Below are 25,929 nucleotides of genomic sequence, written 5' to 3' on the forward strand. Positions count from 1 at the left end.
ATTTACCACTTTGATGCTCCAAATGGCACTGCCAGGAAGCTGTCTGGATTTAAAAATGTCCCGACCTTCTGAAATGTCTGGGGACCAGGAAGGTGGGCTCACTGTATTATTGGTACTCCAAGCCCCCTAGGACACGGTAGGTGAGAAAATAGATGTATAAAACTTTGCAACATAAAAAAAAAAAAAAAAAAAAAAAAAAAAAAATCTGAAAAGCAAAGCACATGCAGGCATAGGCATTTCTACATTAACTTAAGTAGTCAATTAGTTCACTGAGTGAGTAGAAAGTGGGAAATTTTTAGGTTCTCACTGAAACATGCCCTAAAATCATTATTTACTTCCAACTGATGGTTAAGCACAACAAAATGAGTTTTATAAACAAAGATTAATACAAATGTAAAACAAGCAGTCATAACAACAACAAATTACATGCCTAAATTTTATTGCATCAGTGAAGAAGACAGTAGTTGGAGGTGGTAACATCTCCTTTTATATTCCAAATCACATTTTGAAAGAACTGATGGCCTCAGTTGACTTTTGAAGCTAAACTACCCCCACTCACAGCAACAACTAGTCTGAGAAGCACAGCAAACAAAAGGAGTATGAATAAACCACTAGACAAAAGAAAAGGAACATAGCCATGGTAATCAACAAAGCAGCTCATTCCTGCAAGTCTGCTACAAATAAACCATTATAAAACCCTACCACTGATTTTTTTCACCCCAGTGTTTTCATGTTATGCTGTGGTATCACATTTGAACATGTTATTATGTACAAGTAATAATATACATCTATATGGTGTACCTACAAGCTCTTTTTAACTAATTATTATCCCTATTTATGTAGTTTCATCATGGTGAGATACTGTATGACTGTCAGTAGAAATAAAGCAATATGAGAAGAAAATGCTAAGACAGCCAAAGGAAAAAATGCTGAGGCTCCTCATAGAAAGTAAAATCTGTGGAAGACTTTGTCAAGCACAGAAGGAAGACTGCAGGAGACAGACATCATAAGTAACTTCACTGCCAATTTACACATTAGATTAATAAAGGACAGTACATTTTCCTAACTCTAAATTTGTGAGAGTAAGAAATATGGAATACCAGGATGAGAATGGAACTGATGAAAAGTGTAGGTTTACCTTCCCCAGAATGCCATTCAGCAGCATAATCCCAGGGCTGATATGGAATAACCTCACGCATACAAACAATCCCAACTATTCACATCTCTCACAAGGGCAAGTCCAAACACATTTACACCTTTGAATACTGGGATGTACAATAATAATAATAAGCATCAAGGAAAACGAGATGGCTCTGCAAGATGTGTTGGAGTTTTTTTCCCTTTTCTGAAATGCAATTTCTCCATCAAGAACGTGTGGGAAATGAGTTTCTTTGGAATCAACAATTCCATCAAAACATACATTCATCTTGAACTGTAAAGAGGTGTTTTGCTAACAGGTGCACTTACTGAAAACAGGGCTATCCCTCAAGTGATCGGGCACCCAAAACACAAAGCTTGTCAGTGACCTAAATGCCTAATTAGGGGTAAAAGTCTCAAGGTAAAAACACCAACAATTGGTACAACCCACAGTGTGGACACAGTGGTATAAGCATAGATCTGCGTTCTGGGAGTTTAGCTCTGCCTGCACAGAAAAAGGAATATGGACAACACAACACTTTAAAAAATAACAATTTGACAATTCTGCCCACATGAGGTGGTAATTGGACACACAACCTACAAACTGCTTAGTGCCCAGAGCACCTGTGTGCTTGGGATGGCCATCAAAGCCTCCCCTCTGCTAAGAGGCTTCCAAAACCCACTCCAGAAGAACAGCTCCTGACAGCAGCTGCTCAAGGGCTCCACTCAGTGTGCTGGAATGAACATCCTGGATTGGAAGATTTTGCTATCCCAGTTTTTCCCTTGACTGCAGACAGGTGGTCATCATGCAGACAACTCGGAAGATCAAGAGGTTCATCACCCTCTAACAGGGGAACAGTGCTGGGCATAAACCTTCTCACCTTCCGACCTAGAGATGGACAAGTCCCGCTTCACACCCAGGGCACAAGGACAGAACATTCCTGACACAACGGGGACATCATGTCAGAAATGGGGGGGGAAAAAGGAAATTTGATACAATGGTAGGCAACCATATCAGCAGGTCTGTGGCACAGGAGATTGCCTAAACTATTCCAGCCCTAGTTTTAATATAAAGTAACAGTTTTAGCAGGTAAAATACAAAGTTTCATTGAATTTTAATTAGTTTCCTCATTACTTCTAAAATTCGTAATGCATGGTAGGCAACTGTTCTAATAAAGTAGCAACACAAAGAAAATCTGTATAGCAACAGAAAGAAAATCTATTTATCAAAGAAGTAATCTTTACATCAATCTATAAAGGAGGCAACATGCTCACAGTGTCGAAATTCAAGATCTTAAACATGCTGAAAAACTTAACAACTAAAATTACCTACTCTTAGTTTTGAGGTATAAAATTATTCTCCTTTTAGGAAGATAACTTTTCCAGTGATTAAATATATTCAAAAGATTAAAAAGCTAAAAGAACATTAAATCTGAATATGAAATATTCAGTCTTGCAAAATAAAATGATTTGTATATGATTCATGAACCATATTGTTAAGAATTAAATTGGAAATTCAACCCGAGTTTTATTGTAGATCAGAAAAATTTGAATTCTTGGTCAGATAAACTTAATTAAAAACACACATTTCCACAATACCACGAACAAATGAATTACATCAAAGAGATGCATTAATTATATTTTTGGCTTTTAATTAATGCCTATTACCACACAACACTGAAGAGAAAGTTCTATTCAGTTCATTTACATCAGAACCCCAGCAATAATTATGTACTGTGACAGAAACAGGAAGTTCTAATTCTCCATCATATTCTTGAGTCCTCAAAATTGAACAACACAGCTGCAAGTAAATTATAACAAAAGGAAACCCAGTGTCAGCAAGGGTCAGGAGATCTCACTAAATTACCACTGACTGTGTTTAGCTGCTTAACGCTTTATGAATCCTACTGCAATTGCAAATGCACAAAGCTGGATTTGCAATTTAATATTTAATGTAATTTTAGGGTTGTGAACAAACTTTAATCACTTGAAAATACAGCTCTCCTCATTAAAGAAAAACCAAAAAAACCCAACAAAAAACCAACCAAGCACCAAGCATAAAAACTGTAACAACAACTGATCCTTGAAAAAGACTCTTTTTTTCTCTTCTTTTCCAACATTTACCTTTTACAACAACATACTTAGTGATACCATGTAAGTGAAGACAGCAAAAAACCATCCCATCCAAGACAGCACACAACCAAACCCATCACAGTGCTCTGCCTTCTTAAATCTCATTTAAAACAACCTCTTAAAATAACAACAGATACTCAGTGTGTTGTGGAACAGTGATCACCAACATCTTCATGATGAAAATTAAATACCTCTGATCAAAGTATTTCTCAAGGAACACACTCTGGAATAATACTAAAATAATACTTATGGAATTTACAAAACCAGCAGAAGTTTATTGTTTTTTATTCAAAATTATTCTACAGAATGCTCTCAACTCTTCACCTACCACCGTTTCAGAGCCAAAATTTGTAACGCGCTCCATTTACTGATTTAATCTTATGCTTTCCAGTACACAGTGCCATAGCAAAAATAACTATTTCAATTCTGTTCAATTCAGATACACAGAATAAATGCAACACCATTTAACATAGTGTTCTTCCAACACTATCCCACAGAATCCCCATGTAGCAGGAAACCAAACTGGCTGGATGCAATCCGTGCCATGTGCTCTGGGATGACCCTGCCTGAGCTGGGAGGTTGGACCAGATGGCCCATTGTGATCCCTTCCAATCTGACCCATTCTGGGATTCTGCTTCTGCTCCTATGCACAACTCTCCATTTGGAAAAATACACACTCTTTTAAAAAATGAATGTTTTCAGCAGAAAAAATAATTTAAAACTCCCATAAAATAAACCTAAACCTATTTCTGTCTGCAATCCAAAGTGATTTAAATACACGCCTTCCACATTGTGGATTTGTCCAATTACATCTTGCTCAAAAAAAAACCCCACTTGCCTGTAACTGGACATTTAAAAATCTCTTTTTTACATATACTACAGAACATCATTCAAAAGCTTTCAGTCCTTCATCAAAAGCCCAGAGCAGGAACTTATGAGTACTGAAGAGAAATTTGTTTAAGGCATTAACATATTTCTGCAAATATGATATATACACTTGACTGTACAGTGACCCAGGAAAACCTAACTGCAGCACAACAAACACAGACCTCCTAAACTCAGTGGAAACAGCAGAAAAACTTTCCAGAACACTCTCTCATACCTTAGGAAGCAAAAATTTTGAAGCCTTAGATGACATGTAAAAACTGAAAGAATTGTGCAATATACAAAAAAACCTTCGTTAACATTAAGTCCAGAAAAGCACGAAATCATCAACCTGGAAGTCCCAAAGACTACAAATAAATTTTGATGAGAAGATGAAACACTAACTTGTCACACTGACACACTTTCTGTATAGAATTTCATCAACAAGAAATGAATACCCTGGATTGATAAACCATTTTCCCTGGAACACAACGCGAACAGAGAGAAAGATGTTGCAGAAAGTGACAGACTTGAGGATTCTTTTCACTGATCAAATTTAATCCTAAGTCAAACCACAACGATTTGTACAAGACAGTTCTTGCATGGTATTTCCTAATGTAACAAAACCACAGAATTATTTACCACACCATTAGAAACGTCGATCAAGAAAATATCTGGCAGAGTAACAGACACAGAGTTGTAGAAGGTTCTTCTCTAAGGCCAGTCTAAGAAGCTTTAACACACTTTGAAAGTACCAGCCAAAATAAATGCATATATGAAAAACATTAAAAGGTAAGTTAAACAGCACAGCATTATGTCTATCTGCATTTGTAGCAGATGAAAAACACAACAAATTTTCTTCTAGTCTGCTTTAACCATGAGCCAAAAGAAACTTAGATTCTCACCAGAGAAGCTTTATGATAGCTAACTTTTTCATTATTTACCAGACCATTAATTCCTTGAAGAAATAAACTACACATTCAGGAGAATCAATGCATTTTGTAAGAAACAGGTGGATTTGATGAGTTATACTGCAATTTAATAAACACATAAAGGAACAGTGCATGTGCTTACCTGTCTGGATCTGGGTCTCCCAGGGGAAAACTTGCGTTTGGTGATGGCCGGTTTGCCCATGCCGATTTTTGGAGTGACTGATATGTAGGTGGTTGGGAGAGCGCTCCCAGCAGCTGGAGGCAGCACTGGGGGCTGACTGTGCTGCACATCTCGTGCAGAATGCAAGTCTAGAGAAACATCTGGTGAGGAAGACACGTTTGTCTTGTTTAGATTAAGTGATGGGGGAAGCGAGGGGCAAGTCTCAGCTGGTGGTTTTATGGGTTTGTCTCTGACTGGTGAACTATTTGCAACACCTCCATTTGAAGCAGTAGTTTCTACTTCTAGAAGAGCTGGTGCTTCTGATTTCTCATGGGTTTCTTCCTTTTCTACATCTTTCTGCACTCTTATTATTTCCAGTTGTTGTTCTACGGGGACAGAAATATCACCTTTTCTTTCAGTCTCCAGAATTTCTGGTGTCACAGTCATGGTCTCAGGTACTGAGGACAGAGACCGAGAGTCTGCTGTGGACACTTCTGATACCTCCACACCACCCTGAGGCAGCTGTGTCTCTTCAGCTGGTTTGTCCAACTCCTGCTGTGCTACAGCTTGAACACCTTCCACCACTTCCATCATTTTCTCACTCTGACTGTCACCAGATGCTGGTGTCTTTTTAGGAGACATTTCCATTTCAGCTGAATTCATTTCAACAGAGACTTCTTCCACTTGTGTGGTCTTTTCTCCTGGTGATATGCCTGTAATTAAGTACAACCATATTAAAGGCTCACTGTGAAAAAGAAAAAAAACTTCTGGTGTTCTGATCAACAAGTATCAGTACACATCATGCAGGCCAACACATATCACGTTACTTCAGTGAATTTAATATGTAGCTTAAAATATACTTCACTAACATCTTTCTTTGTACCTATTTTTACAGTAGTCTATATTTTTAGTTCATTATTTTTCTTCCCTAAAACACAGCAGAATAAATTAAAAGAAAATAGACCCAAGATTAATTTTTGAGGAATCGAACACACATTTCCATGTCAGCAGCCAAAAGTAATTTCTTCTTTTTAATTTCTGTGTATTGAAGATGCATGCTATCAGAAATTAATGTATTTTAAGCTACTGTCCCAACACTTACAAAAAGCTAAGAAAAAAAGGACAAGTAAAAATAAACATTCTCCTCCTAAAACTCTTTCAGACTTCAGGAAATCAACTGAAACAAAAACAGCTGCTGCTGGTTTAATTTAAGTTATTAATCTAAAATTAATTTCTCTCAAAAATATTTATCAAGCCCTCCTTTGGACCAAATCAAGAACCTTTCATCCATAACTTTCTTCATCAAGGAGTTCCAGAGTTTTTGTTCCACTCTATAAAGAACCACATTCTTTGCTTTGATTTTGGCTTCTCACACCTTCCTTTGATGGGTCCTGATTCTCTTACAGGTCATTTATTTCTATTATACTTGCACTCTTCTTAAACCTCACACTGCTACAACTTCCTCAGCCACTAAGTTCATAGACAGCATATTTTATTCTGAATATTTCTTCACAGCTTAAATCATAGCCCTTTTACCATTGTGATGTACAACTGAGTGATCACAGCTAATCTGAAAAGTTGGGTTTTTTTTACTTTGTCTTTAAATACAAGTTTATTGTGTCCCCTTACAGCAGCCATTCTCTAACATCTGAATGGGACTGAATGGGACATACTGACAAGTTCTTTACCCTTGATATTGGTAACTAACACACCTAGTGAATTTGACCCTTCTTTAGCTGCTCCTCCCTGCACATTTGGTAAGATGCAGTTTCTCCTGAAACAGAAATGATCAGCTGCTGCAACCCTGTCAAAGATTATCTTTTACTTACAAAGGGAAAGGAAAAAAAAACCAACACCCAAACAAAAAAAAAAAACCCAGAAAAGCCTTAACCAAGTATGCCTATGGAGTTAAAACCATAAAGCACATAAGAGAAAGTGTGAGTGACAGTATTTAAATAGCAACAAGTCATTGGGTTTTACAATAAACTTCCAGCATACAAAGCATTGAACTATTTTTCCAGCTTGGAAAAAGCCAGTCCCAACAAAAAAGTAAAACAAACAAACCAAAGTAAAACAACACAAATATTCTGAAGGCTCTCTTCCCCTTCAATAAAACATTTCTTTTATCAAGCAAAGTTAATATACTTGCTTGAGATCTCAGATGGAACTGTTGCAATGTGTCTCCTAGTGCTTTCCAGGTGCTTTTTCGTCTTGCATTTATAAAGCACTGCAAACCTTAGTGACTGGAAGAAGGCTCTGGTTCTGAAGGGTTCTGACCTGGTATTTTCTCAGAGTGCAAAACTCTTTCTTACCTTCTGTAACACACCCAACAGCTGATTCCTGATCAGGGCCATGACCTGTAATGGCTTGTTCCTGAAATGCCATATCCTCTCCAGCACTTTCCATTTCCATTTCATTTGTACAAGCTTAAGGAGAAGCAAAACAGTTATTAAAATTGCTGTGTTTATTCTACTACTTTGGCATCAGCAACTGCTGCCACTGTTTGACCTTTTGGCTCAAGAGAGACTGATATTTAATGATGACAGGATTTAGGACAAGTCAGGTCAGTGAGAAGGGTAAAGAGACTACACAGCACTCCTTAAAAATTAAGAACGTTTTACTCATTAACACTGAAGCTCTCAGATATCTGTAAGGCAATTACATACACCTAATAGTGAAAATAGGCACAGAGTTACAGACTTCTGCACAGCCTGAGCAATACAAGAAAGAATTTTCTTAAATTTCAGGTCTATAAAATTCAACAGAACTGGCAGCATGAAGTCTGCAAATTTGTATATAAATACTACAGTGGATTATGGCATAGATATGAAGTTCCATCTACCATCAGCACTGGCAACACTGATTTTCACCTCACGTGTTCAACAATGTGAAAACTGAATTTTGTCACTTTAGAACTGAGATATCTTTATCTTTGCATGGAAAAGGCACAACTGAGTGGTTTTTTGGCTGACAGGATCACTACAGAGCACAGAAAGAGGACATACTTTTTTTCCCCTTGTGTAAAAGCTCTTTCAGTTAAGGAAATTCATTAAAATGCACTAGATGAAGTATGGAAAACAAAGTATATAACAAGCATTAACTTGAAGAGAACTGATCCTCCATGGATGTTAGCACAAAAAATCCAGGGAAACAAACACAGCTTCCTGCATCAAGAAAGTCTTTCTTAAGTTCAAAAAGCCCACAACTATTAGGTGATACTACTTTTAGCAGCCTAAAAGCTCTCAGACTCTGCCAACTTTAAAGCGGTATTTTAACTTCAAGGAAATGATCATTTAGATTGGCTCCAAATCTCATTTTAAAGTACAGAAGTATTCTCCTGGGTATAAAAACCCTGCATGACTCTACTGATGTAATAGCTCCAAATTACTCCTAGCAGGTGAGATGACAGTCCTGTCATCTTGTCCCTGGGGACAAGAGCATGCTTGTCAATGTTTCTACTAGCTAGAAATCCTAACAGAAGCATTGCTTAAAACTTCAGCCTTCCAGATTAACCTGCTATTTACTCAAAAGGGGTTTTTGTAGGAGACTGGGAGCTGTGACAGTGTTATGTTTTGTTTTGGACATCTTCAAAATGCTCTAAGAATACTGCCTGGGAGTCCACAGCCTCTCCTAGGCTTTCAGAAGGGAAAAGATCTGCAAGGGCTGAAGTGGACACTGGTGGCTGTGTTCACTGACAGAGTGAACTCATCTACAGACATTTCCCTCCTGTCTCTGCCCTTCCTCCAGGAGCACCTTCTCCATCATGTCTTTACTGCTCACAAAAGGTAATGTACAGGCTAACATCAACGGGATGACTTGTTTATACAAAACATCAGTTTGAACACAAACATTAGAGTTTTGCTGTAGCCTAACACTTCCCTTTTCCTGCCAAAATTTACCAGGCTTTCAAAACCACAGATACTTATGGATAACAAAAGATCAGTGCACAAGCACTGCTGCAAGCCCAAAAAATGCACATGGCAGTGGCTGTGCAGTTAATCTGTTACATTTTACCTTGCTTCTGAATTTAACCACAGCTATGCTTCTCCAGGGAAATTCAGCCTGGATGAGTGTAGGTGCTGCCCAACAGAGCACACATGTGGTGTGAAATACACAAAAACATTTAGTTTTGAGTTTATAACACAGCTCTTGTGGATGACCCACTGGGCTCAGATCAGCAGATCCAAGTCCTCCCTGTGCTTCCTTACTGTTACTGACTTATTTTTTAAAACATACTTTACACTTCTATACAACTTTCCACTTTCTGCTTGATTTGTCCACTTAGATAAGAATGTCTCAGAAACAAGATGACTGATCATACACTGCTCTGAAAAAGGACACCTATTAAAAGCTGTCTAGTTAAATAAACACCTGTCCCTTGAACACAGTCCAGCTCCCACTGCTCTGTCCTTCCTGGATCAAGTGAGGAGAACAAGCACTATGAGACTGACCAGCAGCTAGAGAGAAACAGGAGAACTGAATGTCTCCAAAAATATCTACCACACACAAATGAGTGAAACAGCCAGACTGTCAAATGAATACATTTATGAACTGTACCACATCCAAAATAAATCAGTGAAGTTTATAGCTACAGCCTGAGAGGCTGGAGCTGGAAGGTTGAGAGCCACAATTATGGTGCTCACTAGCCCATATTTCATGTTTATACCCAGGATCCTGAAGCCAGAAAGAGAAGCCACCCATGGACTGCCTGAGCAGCTGCTGTTAGACAGGGGAAGGGATGAACCTCACAGAGCAGAATTTGAGTGGCTGGTTCACAGAAGACTTGGTGAGATACAGGTATTATATCTGACGTTAGCATTTTGGAACTGTGAAGTTTAAGTTTGATTACCTGTTATACTGTCAGGTTCAGGAATGAGTTCAGAAGTGTTCATTACATCACATGACTGAGTCTGATCCCCTTCTCCTTGTCTACAAAGAGTGCAGATGTAGTCTTTCAACTGAGACTCCAATTCACTACCTGGAGATCTGTCACAATCTATGTGAATCCATCTGGGGAGATTAATTTATTGTGACTGTGATTTTAGTAAGGAAAATATAAAGCATCATAGTAAAAATCCATTAAAAAATAGCACTATTTCCCATTCCTATGGGGAAATAGAGATTTCCAACCAATGCTTGATTATGGAGAACTTTAGAGGAATAAGCATGATATGTCAGCATGTCAAACAGTGAACAAACTTAAACATGAAGACCTAAAGTATCCCTACAGCCAACCAGACTCCACAAGATGTAGAGCATCATCATGATATTGCACAGTGAGATACAGTATTATTGGATAAAAAGCATAGCTTACATTCTTAAAATGTTCCAAATACTGTATTTTTAGGGTTTTTTTTTAATTACTGAAACAGTAAAAGACAAAAATTAAACACAAAATATTAAATTGAAAAATAAAAAAAAAAACCAAAAAACAACAACCCAGATCACTGCAAACAAGAGTCTTTAAACTTTAGGACAATGACTTTTTCAGCCTGCTTCCTCACAAAATAGGTTAAATTCAAGAGGCAGCAGCATCTTGCAGCAAGTAACTGCCAGGTATCCTCAAGTAACTGCCAATTAATACTTATTTGCTAAGATTAAAATAAAGCTACCTGCTATTGTTCATTGTATTTAGGGATGAAGGATCAAGGAGCTTCCCAAGATCCTGTGGTACTGTACATCCTTCCCAGAAACCCATCAGTGTCACACAGCTCATCATAAGCTTCATGCATTTTAGTACAAATTAACAAAAGCTGGATACTTACCTTTTGCACATGTGACAATGCAACATATCTTTCTGGAAGTCTTGGAGGCACAGTTTTTCACAGAAAGGACAAGATAAGTTGTCTTGCTGTTGGTAACAACTGTCACATACCAAACAATTATGGTGCCACTGACAACTTGTTCGTGTGCCACACTCAGCACATACTCTACAGTTCTAGAGATCACAAGAATTTAGTAGTTAATTATGATATTTCACAATGTAATAGAACTGCCATTAACTGACATTTTCCTATTTTGAATTAAATTTAATAGCTTTTGGCCTTGATAATATAAAAAGTTATCAAAGATCTGATAGCAGAGCATGAATAACCTGCACAATAGCAAGAAGTTACCTGACACTACTCCTGACTTGAAAGGAGTATTTCTTATGAGATCAAACTTTTTTATTGCTGCTCTCAGTTATCTTATGACTGCCCCAAACTGATGTAACATTACATACATCTCATACACAAGAACTTCCCACTGCAATTACTTACAAAGTTACTTATAAAACAACAAATTCATTCTGCCTTCCTCAAATGCAAAGGAACCCACAAGCTGCAGAACTGTTTTAGTAAGCAAGGAGGGGAATATAAACAGACTTTAAGTATAGATTACATACACTACTATAGCTTTGGGTTTACATTTTTGTTCCCATTGTATCACGAGAGCAGCTGTTATTAACTGCAGGTTATCCACTGCACCTGGATCCTACACTTCTCTTTTCCCTATGGAGGCTGATTTACTGTCCTATATAGGCTGCTTCAGCCACACCACTGACAGCCTCCCCCACAGAGCAGCTGTAGAGCCAGAGGATTTACATCCAAGTGGGATTCCTTCAAAAATTACAAATTACATTACACAGCAACAGCAATCCACAATACACCTGGAACAGCATAGTGTGGATAAGAAAGTCTGGGCTCTTACAAATGACCAGGAGTTACTCTGAAACCTTTCCACTTACTTTACATTTCCAACCATTTGTTGGTACAGCATCCATAACTGGCTGTAGACAGAAAGTGTGGTAGCCTTTGTCGCATGTATCACACACCAGCATCTTGTTGTCTTCTCCAGAATGTCTAAGAAAAGTAACAAGTGATCAACAATTATTTCAATAAGCAGCAACAAAATATCTGTTTCAAGAAAAGTCTAAACAGGAAGACACAGGTGTGCACATAAAAATACACAAACATACTTAAAATATCTCCAGAGACAATGCCTTCAAATTTATTTTTAAATACAAGTGCATTCCACTATGTTTATTCACCAAGAGCTGAGCCTGTGCAACCATTCTGAATATCAGATATTGGCCCACTTTCACTTACACATGTGTAGATAGATTTGATGGCCTTTCTGTACTGAAACCAGTTCAAAATCTGCAATATACATTTTATTTCTTTCTGAAGAGAACATCCAATTGTACTTGTTTCTGCAGTCTGACCATAATTTTTCCAAAGGAAAAAAGGAGCCATCAAGTCTGACTATTGGAGCTCCTACAATGTCAGACAATATGACTGCAAGAGCAAAACAAACATTAAAGGAAGAGATTTCAATTTTTCTACAATGATGTATTACAGAGCTCCACCACAGATTCCAGTGATAAAATAAATTTGCTGAGAACAAGACAAATAGTTTGGTAATATCTAAAGGCATTGTGTTCTGCCTTCGTTTAAATAAATTAATGCAGTAAGTAAACATGCAACAAGATTTGCCTAGATAAAGCCTTGCAATATATGGCATTATACATACTAGATACTACCTCATTACCTGGGAGATCTGGTGGTTTAAAAAGCCCTCTCTTTGCATGAAGATATGCCTAAAATGCTGTTCTTCCAATAATAGTGAAGAACTGCCATACCACAGGGAGAAATTATAGAATGGTTTGGGTTGGAAGGGACCTGAAAAACCATCCAGTTCCATGGGCAATGACACCCCCCACTAGACCAGGCTGCTCAAAGCCCATCCAGCCTGGCCTTGAACACTTCCAGGGAGAGGCATCCACAGTTTCTCTGGGCAACCCATTCTGAGTGCCCCTCTGCCCAGCCCGTACTCGTGCTTGAGACTGCCCCAGTCCAGGTGCAGAACGTTGCACTTGGCTGTGTTAAAGTTCATGAGGGTCACACAGCCCCACCTCTCCAGCCTGCCCAGGTCCCTCGGGATGGGGTCCCTTCTTTGCAGCATCAACTGCCCCACACAGCTTGGCGTCACTGGCAAACTTGCTGAGGGTGCCCTTGATCCCACTGCCCACATCGTAACAAAGATGTTTATAACAGCACCCGCCCCAATTCTGACCCCTGAAGAACAACACTCATCACTGGTCTCCACTTCAGTCCTTGACCCCAACTCTTGAATCCACGGAGTGCTCCATCTGTCAAATCCATTTCTCTCCAGTTTAAAGGCAAGGATACTGTGTTGGACAGTGCTGAACACTTTGCACAAATCCAGGTAGGTGACATCAAGTTGCTCTTCCTCCGCAAACTCTGTAACCCCATCCCAGCAGCCACCAAATTTTTCAGGCACTGTCTGCCCTCAGTGAAGTCATGGTGTCTGTCACCATCACCTCCTTATGTCCCATGTGTCTCAGCACAGTTTCCAGAAGGATCTGCTCCATGACCTTGGTAGGCAGGCAGGTGAGACGGATGGGCCAGGCCTGTGGTTCCCCAGATCTTCCTTATTTCCCTTTGTAAAATTGGAGTCTATGTTTCTCCTTTTCCAGTCAGTGGGAACTTCACCAGACTGCCAAAACTTCTCAAATATGATGGATGGTGGCTTAGCCACTTCATCCACCAGTTCCCTCAGAACCCAAGGACATCTCTCATATGGTCCCATGGACTGGGTGTGAACATACCTCATTTTCTCTGCTCTTCCACTAAAGAGAAGATTTGTTAGCAGATGCTGTAATCACCTAGTAAAACATTTTCAGGGATACTTTTTAGAACATGCTTCTGTACTCTAGCTTCATTCCTGAGATTTACTATCTGCTGTATGTGATCAGGAAACACTCTTCTTTTGAAGTGAGTTGAGTGAATGCTAGCAAATACCAAGTATTCTGCTTGGAAAACACTGGCTGATGAGAAACATGAGGCAGTAGTAAGAGTGGGTTTTTTTTCCTTCATACTGTCCCAGCTGATCTGACTAGAGCTGAACAAAACTCAATTCTTTTTCAGTAAATCCTTTAAAAAACCCAAGCAAGCGAAAGAACCCTGCAGTGCCCATCAGATTAAGTTATAAGAGAACAAGCCCATAAGCAGTCAGAATTTTCTAAGAGAACCCTTACAGGGCCACAGCAACTAAGTTTCATTGTCTCTGTCTCTCTCTGGTGCAACTACTCAATCAGGGCCACTCATGTCACTTTGCTTCTTTGCTCAATTAAGCCATGGTTTTGTTTTCATTAACAACTCTTTATCTGCCTCTGAAAGATATTAAATGAGAGGGCCTAATGCAGGAGACCTGCCCAGAATGTGGGCACAGGCACAACGGAACTGTCAGCTGAGTAAAAACACAGGTTCTTAGACTGTGAAGGCACTACAGTAAAATTATTTATTTGGTAAATTAGAGAAAAATCCTCCTCTGTATAAAAGGAGGAAAAAAAAATCAGAATGTTTTGTTGCTTTCCAGAACCTGCCAAGATAATGGTAACTCTAGGGGTAAAACACACAGGACTTTCAGCTCAGCTCTTTTAGAACAAAGCTTCCAATACCAGTGTTTGCTCAGCTACTTAACATAGCATCATAACGGAAAAGATGGGCAAATAATCTACACTTCTTGGAAAAATTCCCCAAACATTTAATGAAATATGCATTTCAAAGCCACAGTGCATAAATCTCACACCATACTCCTCCATGTCCTGTAAGTCTCACTTACTTGCAGTTCTGGCACACTTTGCAATCAGGACACTGCCAACCTGCTCTTTTTAAAGGTGTGACTTGAATGTCCAGGCACATCCCATGGTAGTGCTGGCCACAGGTAGTACAAAAAAGTTGATCTAAGAGGTCTCCAGGGCTGTCGCACACTGCACAATTTGCTTCTTCTTTTGCTAAAAAGAATTATTTTTTTCAATTATTATTTTGTTCAAAATTATGAACAATTCAATAAACCCGAAAAATTACTTAGTAGTTCTTATGCATACAAAACTTGACCATTCTTATGAAATTCCAATTTAATTAATATATTTAATAGCTACTATTTCAATTCAGTTTTCTCAACTAATCTTCTCATAACAAAAGTAAATTCATTTTAAACCTTAATGAAGTCTTACAAAAGAAACAGTTTTATTCTCCTCGAGACAAAGCTGAGAGCTTCGGAACCAACTCCTCTGTGGAACAAGTACAAAATAAACAGACCTACATCTATTATTTAGCTGAAGTGTTTACAAGAAGGCTGCTCTAACTTGAGTTAGGACAAGCAAGTCCATCAATTTGAACTAAAACCCAACAGAAGACAAGCTTTACTAGTAAACCTCTTTCTTGTTCTGTCATTAAAATAAAAACACTTGGCTGTGCAGAACTACTGGTCTTTAAAGACAGAAGAGTATGAACTCACGTCTTTTCTATCTGTGAACACACATGAATTCTTGGGTATGTGAACTGTGACAGTGCACGTCAACAAATGCATTCTTAAGCTGATGATATGACAGTGCAGTTTTCATAAAACCTGGTACTAATTGTGTCATTTTAACACTGTGTACTTACATCTTTCAGGAGCCTGATCAATGTGGTCTGGACAAAGGAGGGACAAGTTACTGAAATCCTGAAATGTGCCTGCTCCAGCAGCACAGGGGTAATGGTACATCTGGGTACATTTCTCTTCACAGCATTTGATAGTGGCTCCAAGGTGCTTACAAAATGCACATCGCTGAAAAACAAACAGAACAAGTCATTTCAAAATTTCTTTTTCTTGTCATTTTTTAGCCAGATCTGTTTCCTCCCTTCATTTAGCAGATGAACACCTTGGCCAGTAGGAGGTAGTGAATACTGAGAAGGAAACTAGTGGGTAGTGTTGTCTTTCAGTGGCACTCCCAAACACAGTGCGCTCTAAACACACTCTGACAATTAAGACTCTTCTTGTCACAGTAAAGCGTTTTCATTCTATGTTATCTAACTTGAGCTATGCCTTCAGTAATGGGGCTTGGAGACTTATTCTGGAAATAAAGGTAGATGACACCATGCTGTCAATAGGTTATGACTAAAAACCACATGGCTCTGTAAGCTGTAATGTAAAACCACAGACACTGTAATCAGAAATGCAAATGGAACTCAAGTATGATGTTCTCTCAAAAATCTTACTGGCATTATACAATTCTCTCTGGGACGATAATGCATTACATAACCTTGCACTTTCTTCTCATCTTGCCTTTCAAGACTACACAAATATCACCACCAAACTTTGAGAAGTCATAAATAAGCAAGATTATTATTAGACACCAGAGAAATAATTTCTCAGAAAGAACTACGCAATGATCCTCCAGTTCTTCAGTCAAGAGAGAGCAGAGTCTATGAGTCTGCTTGTAAAAAATCACCCACACCTTTCTGATTCAGTTAATCAGTCTTTTTTCTTTCTCGGATTCATTACAGTCCCTGAAGCACTGTAACATCCTTTTACACTTTTTCACCAGGGCAACAATACTTTTTAAGGCACAGAACCGTAAGATTTTGAGCAAACTTAAGAAAAAACAGGTCAGCAGCTCACAGGAAGGCATACATAATATACAGCAACAACTGAGCTCAGGGACTTTCATTTTTCACAATAAAAATATAACACTAACACTGGTGTGTTTGATTACTAGCTGAAGTGTCAAGTAACATCCAAATATGAACATAAACCAAATCAAAGAAAAGTTATGTACTGAATCTGCTTGATTCTTAGAATACAGACAATATTTATTACCATAATTCTTCTGCGTTTCAAAGACTGGCATGAAATTAGGCATGAAATAGTGCTACTACAAGTCCACAGATATCCAAACCAGCCCATATGAAAATACAAATCACAAAGCTGCCTGTGTCAACAGCTACCTTAATATTCTTTAAAACCAGATGAAATGAATGATCTTCAGAAAAATATCTGCCAGCACCACAACTCATGGACAAGAGACAGAAAAAATATTAGTGTATGCTAAACAGAACTGCAGTGTAAAGAGAAAATGCTCTGTCAAAGAAATTAAAGGAGAACATCAAGGAGAACTACTGCCAAGTTTGCGGCCTACGAGGCTTAGTCTGTCCTGTGATCTGCAGGACATCTCACCTCTACCCATGTCTAACACCTGCTGACTGTACATGTACGGTGCATCCTGTTATTTTACCAGCTGAAATGCAGAGGAGAGGAGAGGGAACAAGATAAGCAAATAATAATGTGGAACTTCTGAAGGACAGCAAGGCAGCAGCAATGGTAATTACATTTATGGACTACCAATAAAACCAAAGTCCTGCAAGAAACTCCTTTTGGGAAATGATACCTTCACTGAGCACTTGCTGAGGAAGCTGCACAAGGTAAATCCTGAATTTAGATGTAAAACCATGAAAATACAGCCCAAAGCCTCCAACTTCAAGAACTGAAGCTCCACCCTGAGCCACATACAACCACTGCCCTGTTTTGTCCTTCATGTTCTGAAAACCTATGGAGATGGACTAGGTTTAGCTAAGACACAACTCTTACAGGCCACACTTTCTTTCAAAGATATTACTCAGTACAGAAAAAAATAGAAAGGGGAACTTTGGAGGAGCTAAGGTCCAAAATGTATCCCTCAAAAAAGTATTCAACAAGACTTTGCTGGATCACATCATTGACTCTTGGTAGCTATTAAATCAAGAAAAGAAAATTATGATAGAGCTGTAAGCACTTAAATCATTCAACATTTATTAAAAGCTAGGAATAATGGAATAAAATAGCAATATAAATGGCATTTTTAAATACCACATCTGTTTTTCAAAACCACCAATCAGCCACAGTACGTAGCAACTACAAAATCAGAATGCAACTTTTCCCAAATGCTCTATGAATAAATGAAGAAATTATGGAAAATTAGGAAACTACAGGATTACTAAAAAACCTTAAAAAATGTTGATGTTGGTTTAAGGAACCACATAAAGATGCTGGAAGAAAAATGGAAGCCCAAGTTACATGTAACTGAACCCTTCAAACCCATCTGTTAAACTGCACTGGCAATGAAAAGCATTTGGCAGATAAGTGATACACACTTTGAAAACAATGTGGTATGTATCATCTGAAGCAAATAAAAAGCACAGAATATCAACATTTGCTGAATTTGTAAGACAGATAAAGCAGTCTGAAGAAACTAATGCCCAAAGGGATTTTTTTGGCAGCAGATGTTGGTGAGAAGAGTTACTTTTCCAGCACTAGAAGCCAACACTCCTCTGAAGCCAGGCCCCATGCTATGACCCCAAAAGAACAGCAGAAATGTATTAAATTAAACAGAAATATTAAAAGCTCTACTACATAAAATCAGTAATGAATACTACTTTACTACTGCTAAAATATGGCATCATGACAGCAGGAGATGGAATGAAGCAATAAATCATGTTGCCCATGAGATGCATGCCCATATGAGGACAGTACCAGAGCCAGGGACAGGCTGGAGTCCCATTTCATTAGTATGAACACAAAATAAGACATTATGGGAAGGGGGTGGAAGCTGAATTCAAAGGGCAGGTACTAGAAAATGGTGATCTGTCAAGGTAAGCCAAACACTGTTTTGTTTATGGATCAAATAATTTTACATTCCTATTCTACAGGAAAAAAAACCCCAACTTTACAAGGTGTCAGAAAGCTGGAGAGATAGTTTATTACTTATTCATAGTACACTCAAGGAAATAAACTAAAGCAGAGCCAGCAGACTATTTTCCTACTCAGGAAGTCCTTCACTGGTTACCAACTGTTTCCTTCAGTAAGTTCCTTGTGCCCTTGTCCATTGCAAGAAAGCTCTGAGTCCATCCCTACTTGTGTTACTTCTTACTACCGTGATTTCCATAATTTAAAACTATCCACTCCTCTTTCTACTTGGCAATTTTGACTTTTTTTGGTTTTTACATCTGCTTTTTCAGACAGAAAAGGAACTGATTTTTAAAAGCAAAAGCTATTCCATCTTTAAAACTTCATTTTAAAAATCCCTTTATTTACTAATCCCACTGGCTCAAATATTACACTGTTGTACAAATACAGTGGAAGAGGAAGAACTAAGTGAACCAACAGAAAGCAAAACTTGATCAATCACGTTCTCTGTATTCTAGCTCTATGGGAGAAAATCCTCCATGAAATAAGAGTGGCAGAAACCACACAGAAGATTTCCAGGAAGACAAAAACTCAAAACCCTCTTTGCTACAAGTGGAATTGCACCAAAACCAGCTGAACAAAAACGTTAATTCTGCCTTGTTCAGTTCAGTTGATGTCACAAATCCTACTGGCTTTACTGGAAACAGATGGCCAAAGTGGAAAATGGTGACAAGAGCAGCAGCTTTTTGTTTACGTACTTCTAACCTTCCTGCTGCTCCAGGCTTTAGAGTACTCCAAAATCCTGTTCAAATTATAAAAAGATGCCTGTAAGGCAATGTAAGAGTTTATCCAGATAGTACCAAGAACTAACCAGAGGTCATTTTTTATCATTATTTTATTGCCCTTAGAATTACTTTACAGTATTACTGTCTCAGCAACCAGACAAGTAACAACCCTTAGAAGGCTAAGAAAGGCTAAAATAGTCTTTGAGTAAGTACATGGCAACTTGGTTAAGTGTCCTAAGCCTAAATGTTAGTACTGTGAATTGTAAAGCAAAATGACAAGTTCTTCACTGATTATGAACTTTTTCTTTAAAAAAGATCAGGTGACACAACCTATGAGAACAATAAGAACTTTTAATTTTATGACAGTGCACCAAAAATACACACAAGCCATCTGTCCTTGGTTAAACAATTTAATGCATTACCTGTAAGAGCAAATTTCAAACAGGTTAGCTATAGGGAAATGCTGTCATACAAACCTGTGACTGAAGAGAACTGGACCTTAAAAACCTGTCATTAATGAGAGCAGTAAGAAATTTTTACATAAACAGTCATTAATGAAGTATGTTCCCTGGTGGTTCTGATAATCTTCACTGGTTACTCCATCATCTAGAAAGAGCTTTATATTGCTTGCAGACACTAATGACCATTAGCATCTCTCATGTCAACTACACTGGTTTAAGTACCATAAAGCACTAAAGAGCACAATGCAGTAAGATGGCAACATAAAAACAATTAATGGCTTTCAAGTGAACTACTGATTAGAAGTACTAAACAGAACACCTTTCCAGGAGTACTGGAAATTACCTTCTAGCTTTTTAATTTTATATGACTCATGTCACAGATTTGGAAATTACTTCAATTTATAACAAGCAAGTCAATCAGAGATCAGTTACTCTTCTTCCTCAAACCTTAACACAGTGACTCAACGCATGCTATCAAGGCAGAAAGCAGAAGTCCTTTTAACTGTGGAAATTTCAGGCTCTCTACAAGTCACTACTTTGTTTCTCACTCTTACCAGCTGCCTCTTTTTCACTTTCATTAAAAAAGTATATTAAATGAATTGTGTTGATATTAAGGCATTTAAGAATTCAGAGGAAAAAAGCATTCAAGTATTGGAGGGGTGTTTTTTCTAATAGTGGTGAATAGGTTAAAAACTTGTAAAAATCCATTTGCTAAGTAAGATACCATTTTTTATTTGAAATCTGAAATAGGCAGGAGAAAACATACAAACTTTATTGCACACAAATTCTTCCTCATATAACCTGAAATGTCCCCAAACCCTGTTTATTCAGAAGCTCCATGGAAGGGTTTGGGTGCCTCAGAGCTGTGTTTTACTCATCATTACATAAGCTAGCAGAATAACTGCATGGATATGACTTCCCTCACAGGCTCTGCCTTTGCTTCTTTTTTCACACTTTCATGAAGAAAAAGGGGCGTTTTTTAATCACCTCCTTGCTTTCTGCAAGAGTTTGGATAATGTAAATGTTTTGAGTGAGGCTAAGCTTTTCCACAGCTATCAACCAGCTACTCCCTTAATTCCCATCTAATATCCACCACGGCAGAAGAGCACACATGAGCCTGTTGTTTAGTTAGACTGTCAACAACAAGAAGGTCAATAATGTTTAATGTAATTTAAACTGTGGTTATTAGGCCTCAGCATCAGCAACTCCAGGACAAACAAGGCAAGAACAAAAATCATCAGCTTTGGTTTGAGGCTGCTTTTTGGCAGGCTCAGAAAACAGACTATTGTGCCAGTTCCATTTGATTCATGCTCAGAAGGTCTTAAGAAGTGTGTGTAGACATTTCTTTGTGTTGGCAGAGCATGGGCTGAGCCACAAATTGTTGGAGGCTTGAGAAAAAATAATTGAGGGAAACATTGCTACATGCTTGTTGTTTAATGATCATCCCTAGGCATCTGTTACTGGTCATTGCAGAACATACTGGGATGAAGTCAACTTTCTGTGAAATCCAGCACAGCCCATGAACTCCTAAATCATATATTGAGAAGTAGCTCAAGCATTCTACAGGTTATGTCATAAATACATTTATAAAGGCATTTAAAGCAAAAGGACTGCTCATACAGTCACACTGTGCTTCCAAACAACACAAGGCCTGATGAGGACATCCAAACTTCATTATACTTAATAAGGCTTAATCATTTTACGGTGTTTACTTCATGGCAATTCAGTTGGCCAAACAGTGGGTTACCATTTTCAGGCTCCACTGACAATACTGGCCAGATCTCCATTGCCTGCAGCTGGAATTGGAACACAGCTCACAGGCAGGCATAGCCACAGGGAGGTCAAAATTTAGAGTACAGCCTTGAGCTGTCCTATGCTGACACAAGTTCTTTACCGGTACCACAGCCAAGTCCACACCAAAGTTTTTGTCAGCATAGCACTATCAAAGAAGGGATGTTAATAGAGACTGTTTAAAAATACTTTCATATAAATCCCCTTCTATTTTTGCAAGTTTTTTGAACAATAAAGAGCTGGGGTAAACTTCTCATAACACATCTCTAAATTCTCCTATATGTATTTGGAACACTTAGACAAAACTTTCCAGCCATTTCTGACAACAGGAAAGTCATTAACAAAAACATTCTGTTCATCTTAAAAACAGCCTCATTCATGGGACTTGCAATTTATCATGTGTTTTAGAGTGGGGGATGCAACTTCTGCCCTTTCCCTGCAGATCTATCCAGATGTGACCAAGCTTGAGAAAACTATTTCTTTTTTTTTAATGTAAAACACTTCCACAAGTTTGTCCGTGAAAAATCACAGAAAAACCTACTCTCATTGATCATGACTGATCCTCTCCAATTTCTAGCACTGACTGGACAACATGTACCTCCTGCAAATGTTCCTTCAGTGTGACAAGGATTAGAGGGAGGAAGTCTGTAATAAATACTCTAAGCCTAAGCACAAAAAGCCATTAGAATGGAAAGAAGACATCCCTAAGGATCCTGATCCTACTGTCACTTAATCATGTGGGGAATAGGAGTATCCAGCACACAGGCAGATGGACAAGTAAGGAGCAAAGAGACAGAAGGGATTCACTGTGTGAACTGGGAGGAGAAACCATGGATGGAGATGGAAGCTGAGGAGGGGCAGGGGTAATACTTGAAGGGCCAATTAATCAAACATGGGCACTCAAATTGGATAAAGTCCTTAAGGGAACTTGGGTGCTAAGACTCAGGAAATGGTGATGGGACACATCCCAGAAAGAACCTAGCCAAAAGGGGTGAGAAATATTAAGGAGAAATGAAGAGTGGAAATGGCTAAAAATATCAACCTGAACAAAAAGTCAGAAGTCTGAGACAACTGAAATTGGATGAAGATTACCAGGAGGAAAAGTACACTGCTCTCTGACACCTAGTGCTGTATCACTATCACCCAGCCAGCTCAAATAGCAGCGCTCTTATGAAGCCACAAAGGCTTCAAACCTGCAGTTTGGGAGGTCTGCCTTTTCCTTTTCTCCATGACAAAAGGAAATGATACAGGCAGGCAAATACAGGACAACACAGAGACGTGGAGACAGAGATAAAGGAATGGGCAGACACTCACACGTGTGTGCACTAAAACACACGGAGCACTACAGATCGAACATGGATTTTGTGTATAAAATAGATCTTTTAAGAGGAGTCACTGACTTAAAGAAACCTGTTACCTGTGAGACTGTGCTTAATTTACAGAGAGAAAAAGAAAGGAAATACTGGAAAAGGTTGTGGATGGCTTGTGGGAGAAGAAAAGCACTTAGTTATGGCAACAGAGCAATGGCCTGCAAAAGAGTTGCAATTTCATTTCTTCCATGAAGCTCCTTGATGATACTGGGCAGGGCACTAAGTAAAATTTTTCTTCATTTATTTTTATTTATTCTTAATCTTACTGTTAAAAGCCTGGAGTTTTCTTTGCCCTGTAAAAATTCAGCCTTAATTTCCACATAGATTGTGTACTCACAACTGCACCAGAGTGAAGGAAGAACTGCAATATCAGTGCAACCTTTTTAACTAAGCCTGAGTATTTTTGAAACTCCTTCAATTTGCCATCCAAATTAGTAGATATAAATAAATTCAACTTCTCTGGGGGAAAATGCAGCCTAAGACACATAACAAGGCCATGTAAACCTGCTATTAAAAAAAAAATTACAGACAAGTTATTCACATTAGTGAAAAAATCATGCAGAAATGAGGAATTCTTTATTTTCAGCAGTATCTGCATAGTCTACATACCTACATACTAAATAATGAAAAAAAAAATGCAATATTGAAGAGGTTTATACTAAGACAGCAATGTCTATCCGATGGACTGAACTAGGCACAAACTGTTCTGCATGTGTTCATATAATCAAAGATGCATAATCAGGCCAAGGCACAAAAGACATTAATTGTGTGCAGAGGACACAAACTGTGTGCAAAGGATGTTAATTGTGTGCAGACAACCTGTCTTCTGACATGGCCTTACTTTGTGTTTTCATTTTATTGTCTTAATAATGCGCTCTTTTAAGAAAGATTTTGAAGATACATTACCCTGATTTAACAGAAAGTTAATGTCAGCCAAAGTCACTATATACACTCAATGATACATATAATTTACAAGGTAATAGAAGGGATGGAGTGACAAGAAACTCTGGATTATGTAGAGACATAAAAAATGCAAGAATTTCCTGCCTTTAATACCTTCCTCATTAGTGAGCACCTCCTTAGTATTCCTTCCCCACTGACTGCAATCAGTACCTTATTGTTCATAATTCCTATTTCCTTGGCTGCTCCTAAATTGCACTCTCCAAATGGCACAAAGTCATCGTAAACAAAATCCTACATCTTCAGTTCACTAATTTCTGTAAATTGAGCTCAAACAAAGCAATTAGGTGGCATACTTGGAAACTACCAGCTTGAACATTAGTATCATTTCTTCCCTAATAAAAACTTGACATGTTTTATCTGGCTAGGGCTTTTAGCTTTTTTTTTTTCAACTTGACTAAATTAGTCATTTATATGTATTTGTCCCGTTGCTTCTTCCAAGACACGGTATTCCAAACATTATATAATTATTTAACTCACTAGCCACTGAAATAAATAAATAAGCCCTATGTCTTTCCATCCTGCTCCTCCACTGGTATTCCTTGGGCAAGCATTGTGAAATGCAACATCTTGACCCAGAATTTAAAACCCTAAAATTACTGGTCAAACATTGAAGCAGGTTATTCAGCTGGGCTTCAGGGAGGTGAGGGTAAGAAGGGGCTGTTTGTTTCAGTTTTGCAGAATGCTGCCTCAGTAGCTTGTCAAGAAAAAAGCTGCCAAATTTTGTAATGAATTCCACAGAACATTAAGTCTGATGCTTAGCAGAAGCCATAACTGTTAAGTAAATGATATCCTTTTGATGAATATCCTTATTTGAAAACAACATTGATTCTTCTAACCCTCTAGCAGTGTCCCAAAACAGATGTGCACAACTGCAAATTCTGTTTGCTTTCAGGTTTACGAAGTGTGATGACATTTTTACAATCCTGCATGAGCCCTTTTACCCAGGAGTAAAATAAAGCACAATAATTCTTCACCATCTGTTTGTTAATTTTGCATTCATTTAACTTTGCATTTTAAACTAATAATCATTTTCTTATAGTTTGCTCCATTGGTAGAAATTACAGCTGTTCAATTAAAAAAAGAATGGTTTATAACACAGTTTTCCTCTAAATAATTCCATTGCTCTTAATTATAGAAATGTTAGTGCCATCAAATGGAAAAGAACTACCAGAGATTAGTGTTATGCTTTATATGTCACAGATTCCCTTAGTAAATGTACATATTTTCTTCTGTTCCAACACCAATTCCTACTTGGTCTCTTTAACATTAAAGCCATTTTTTTCCACTACAAGATTCTGTGTGTTTTTTAACATTGTTACATGCAAAGGTACAAACAATTAAATGAAGCTTCTGTTTCATTTGTGGCACAAAGACAAACCAAGCACAGACCTACTTCTTCATAATGCTTTTCCTTAATCTCTAATGACAGGACAAGGAGGTTTTGATATTTATATTTCAGCTGGTTACAGCTAAACTAGGGCTGGAATAATGTCCTAAAAGCTTTTTCTCACCATGTTTACAGTCAAATGGGGAAATCCCGTTTCTTTATCAAAAGTAAAACCACATTGAAATAACATTAATAATACATCAGAGCTAGTGAAGGGGAAACAATTTGGGTCAACAAAAGATGTGGTGCCTGGAGAGAGAGCAGGAGCCAGACTGAGATTCTGTGGACTCTGTGTTATGCTCTGGACAGGGCATTTTCCACACAGACCAGGCTCTAAGGTCACAAGCCCTAAACACAAGACTGTCCCCACGCTGACACAGTGGAGCCCACTTCACTGAGGTTCCTGGGCTTAATCAACATCATCATCTACAAATAAACTCTTCAAGAGACACAGG

The 25,929-nt window shown here is 38.2% G+C and overlaps 1 protein-coding gene across 15 annotated transcripts in view; it reads right to left on the reverse strand.

Annotated features, from left to right (window-relative positions):
• The window catches only part of KMT2C (lysine methyltransferase 2C), a 187,442-nt gene that overhangs the window by 73,089 nt on the left and 88,424 nt on the right, over nucleotides 1-25,929 (reverse strand). For 13 of the 15 annotated variants that reach the window (XM_041486406.1, XM_041486516.1, XM_041486509.1 and 10 more), the window contains 8 exons: nucleotides 15,681-15,843; nucleotides 14,854-15,025; nucleotides 11,954-12,068; nucleotides 10,992-11,164; nucleotides 10,076-10,236; nucleotides 7,539-7,652; nucleotides 5,209-5,939; nucleotides 7-126 (listed from right to left, as the gene is read on the reverse strand). In XM_041486406.1, coding sequence (XP_041342340.1) covers nucleotides 7-126; nucleotides 5,209-5,939; nucleotides 7,539-7,652; nucleotides 10,076-10,236; nucleotides 10,992-11,164; nucleotides 11,954-12,068; nucleotides 14,854-15,025; nucleotides 15,681-15,843 — 1,749 coding nt within the window. The remainder of the gene's footprint in view (nucleotides 1-6; nucleotides 127-5,208; nucleotides 5,940-7,538; nucleotides 7,653-10,075; nucleotides 10,237-10,991; nucleotides 11,165-11,953; nucleotides 12,069-14,853; nucleotides 15,026-15,680; nucleotides 15,844-25,929) is intronic. The other 2 variants (XM_041486454.1, XM_041486464.1) reach the window with 2 other exon arrangements.

Source organism: Pyrgilauda ruficollis, unplaced genomic scaffold, assembly GCF_017590135.1.
Source record: "Pyrgilauda ruficollis isolate IOZ18807 unplaced genomic scaffold, ASM1759013v1 scaffold12, whole genome shotgun sequence".
Lineage (NCBI taxonomy): Eukaryota > Metazoa > Chordata > Aves > Passeriformes > Passeridae > Pyrgilauda > Pyrgilauda ruficollis.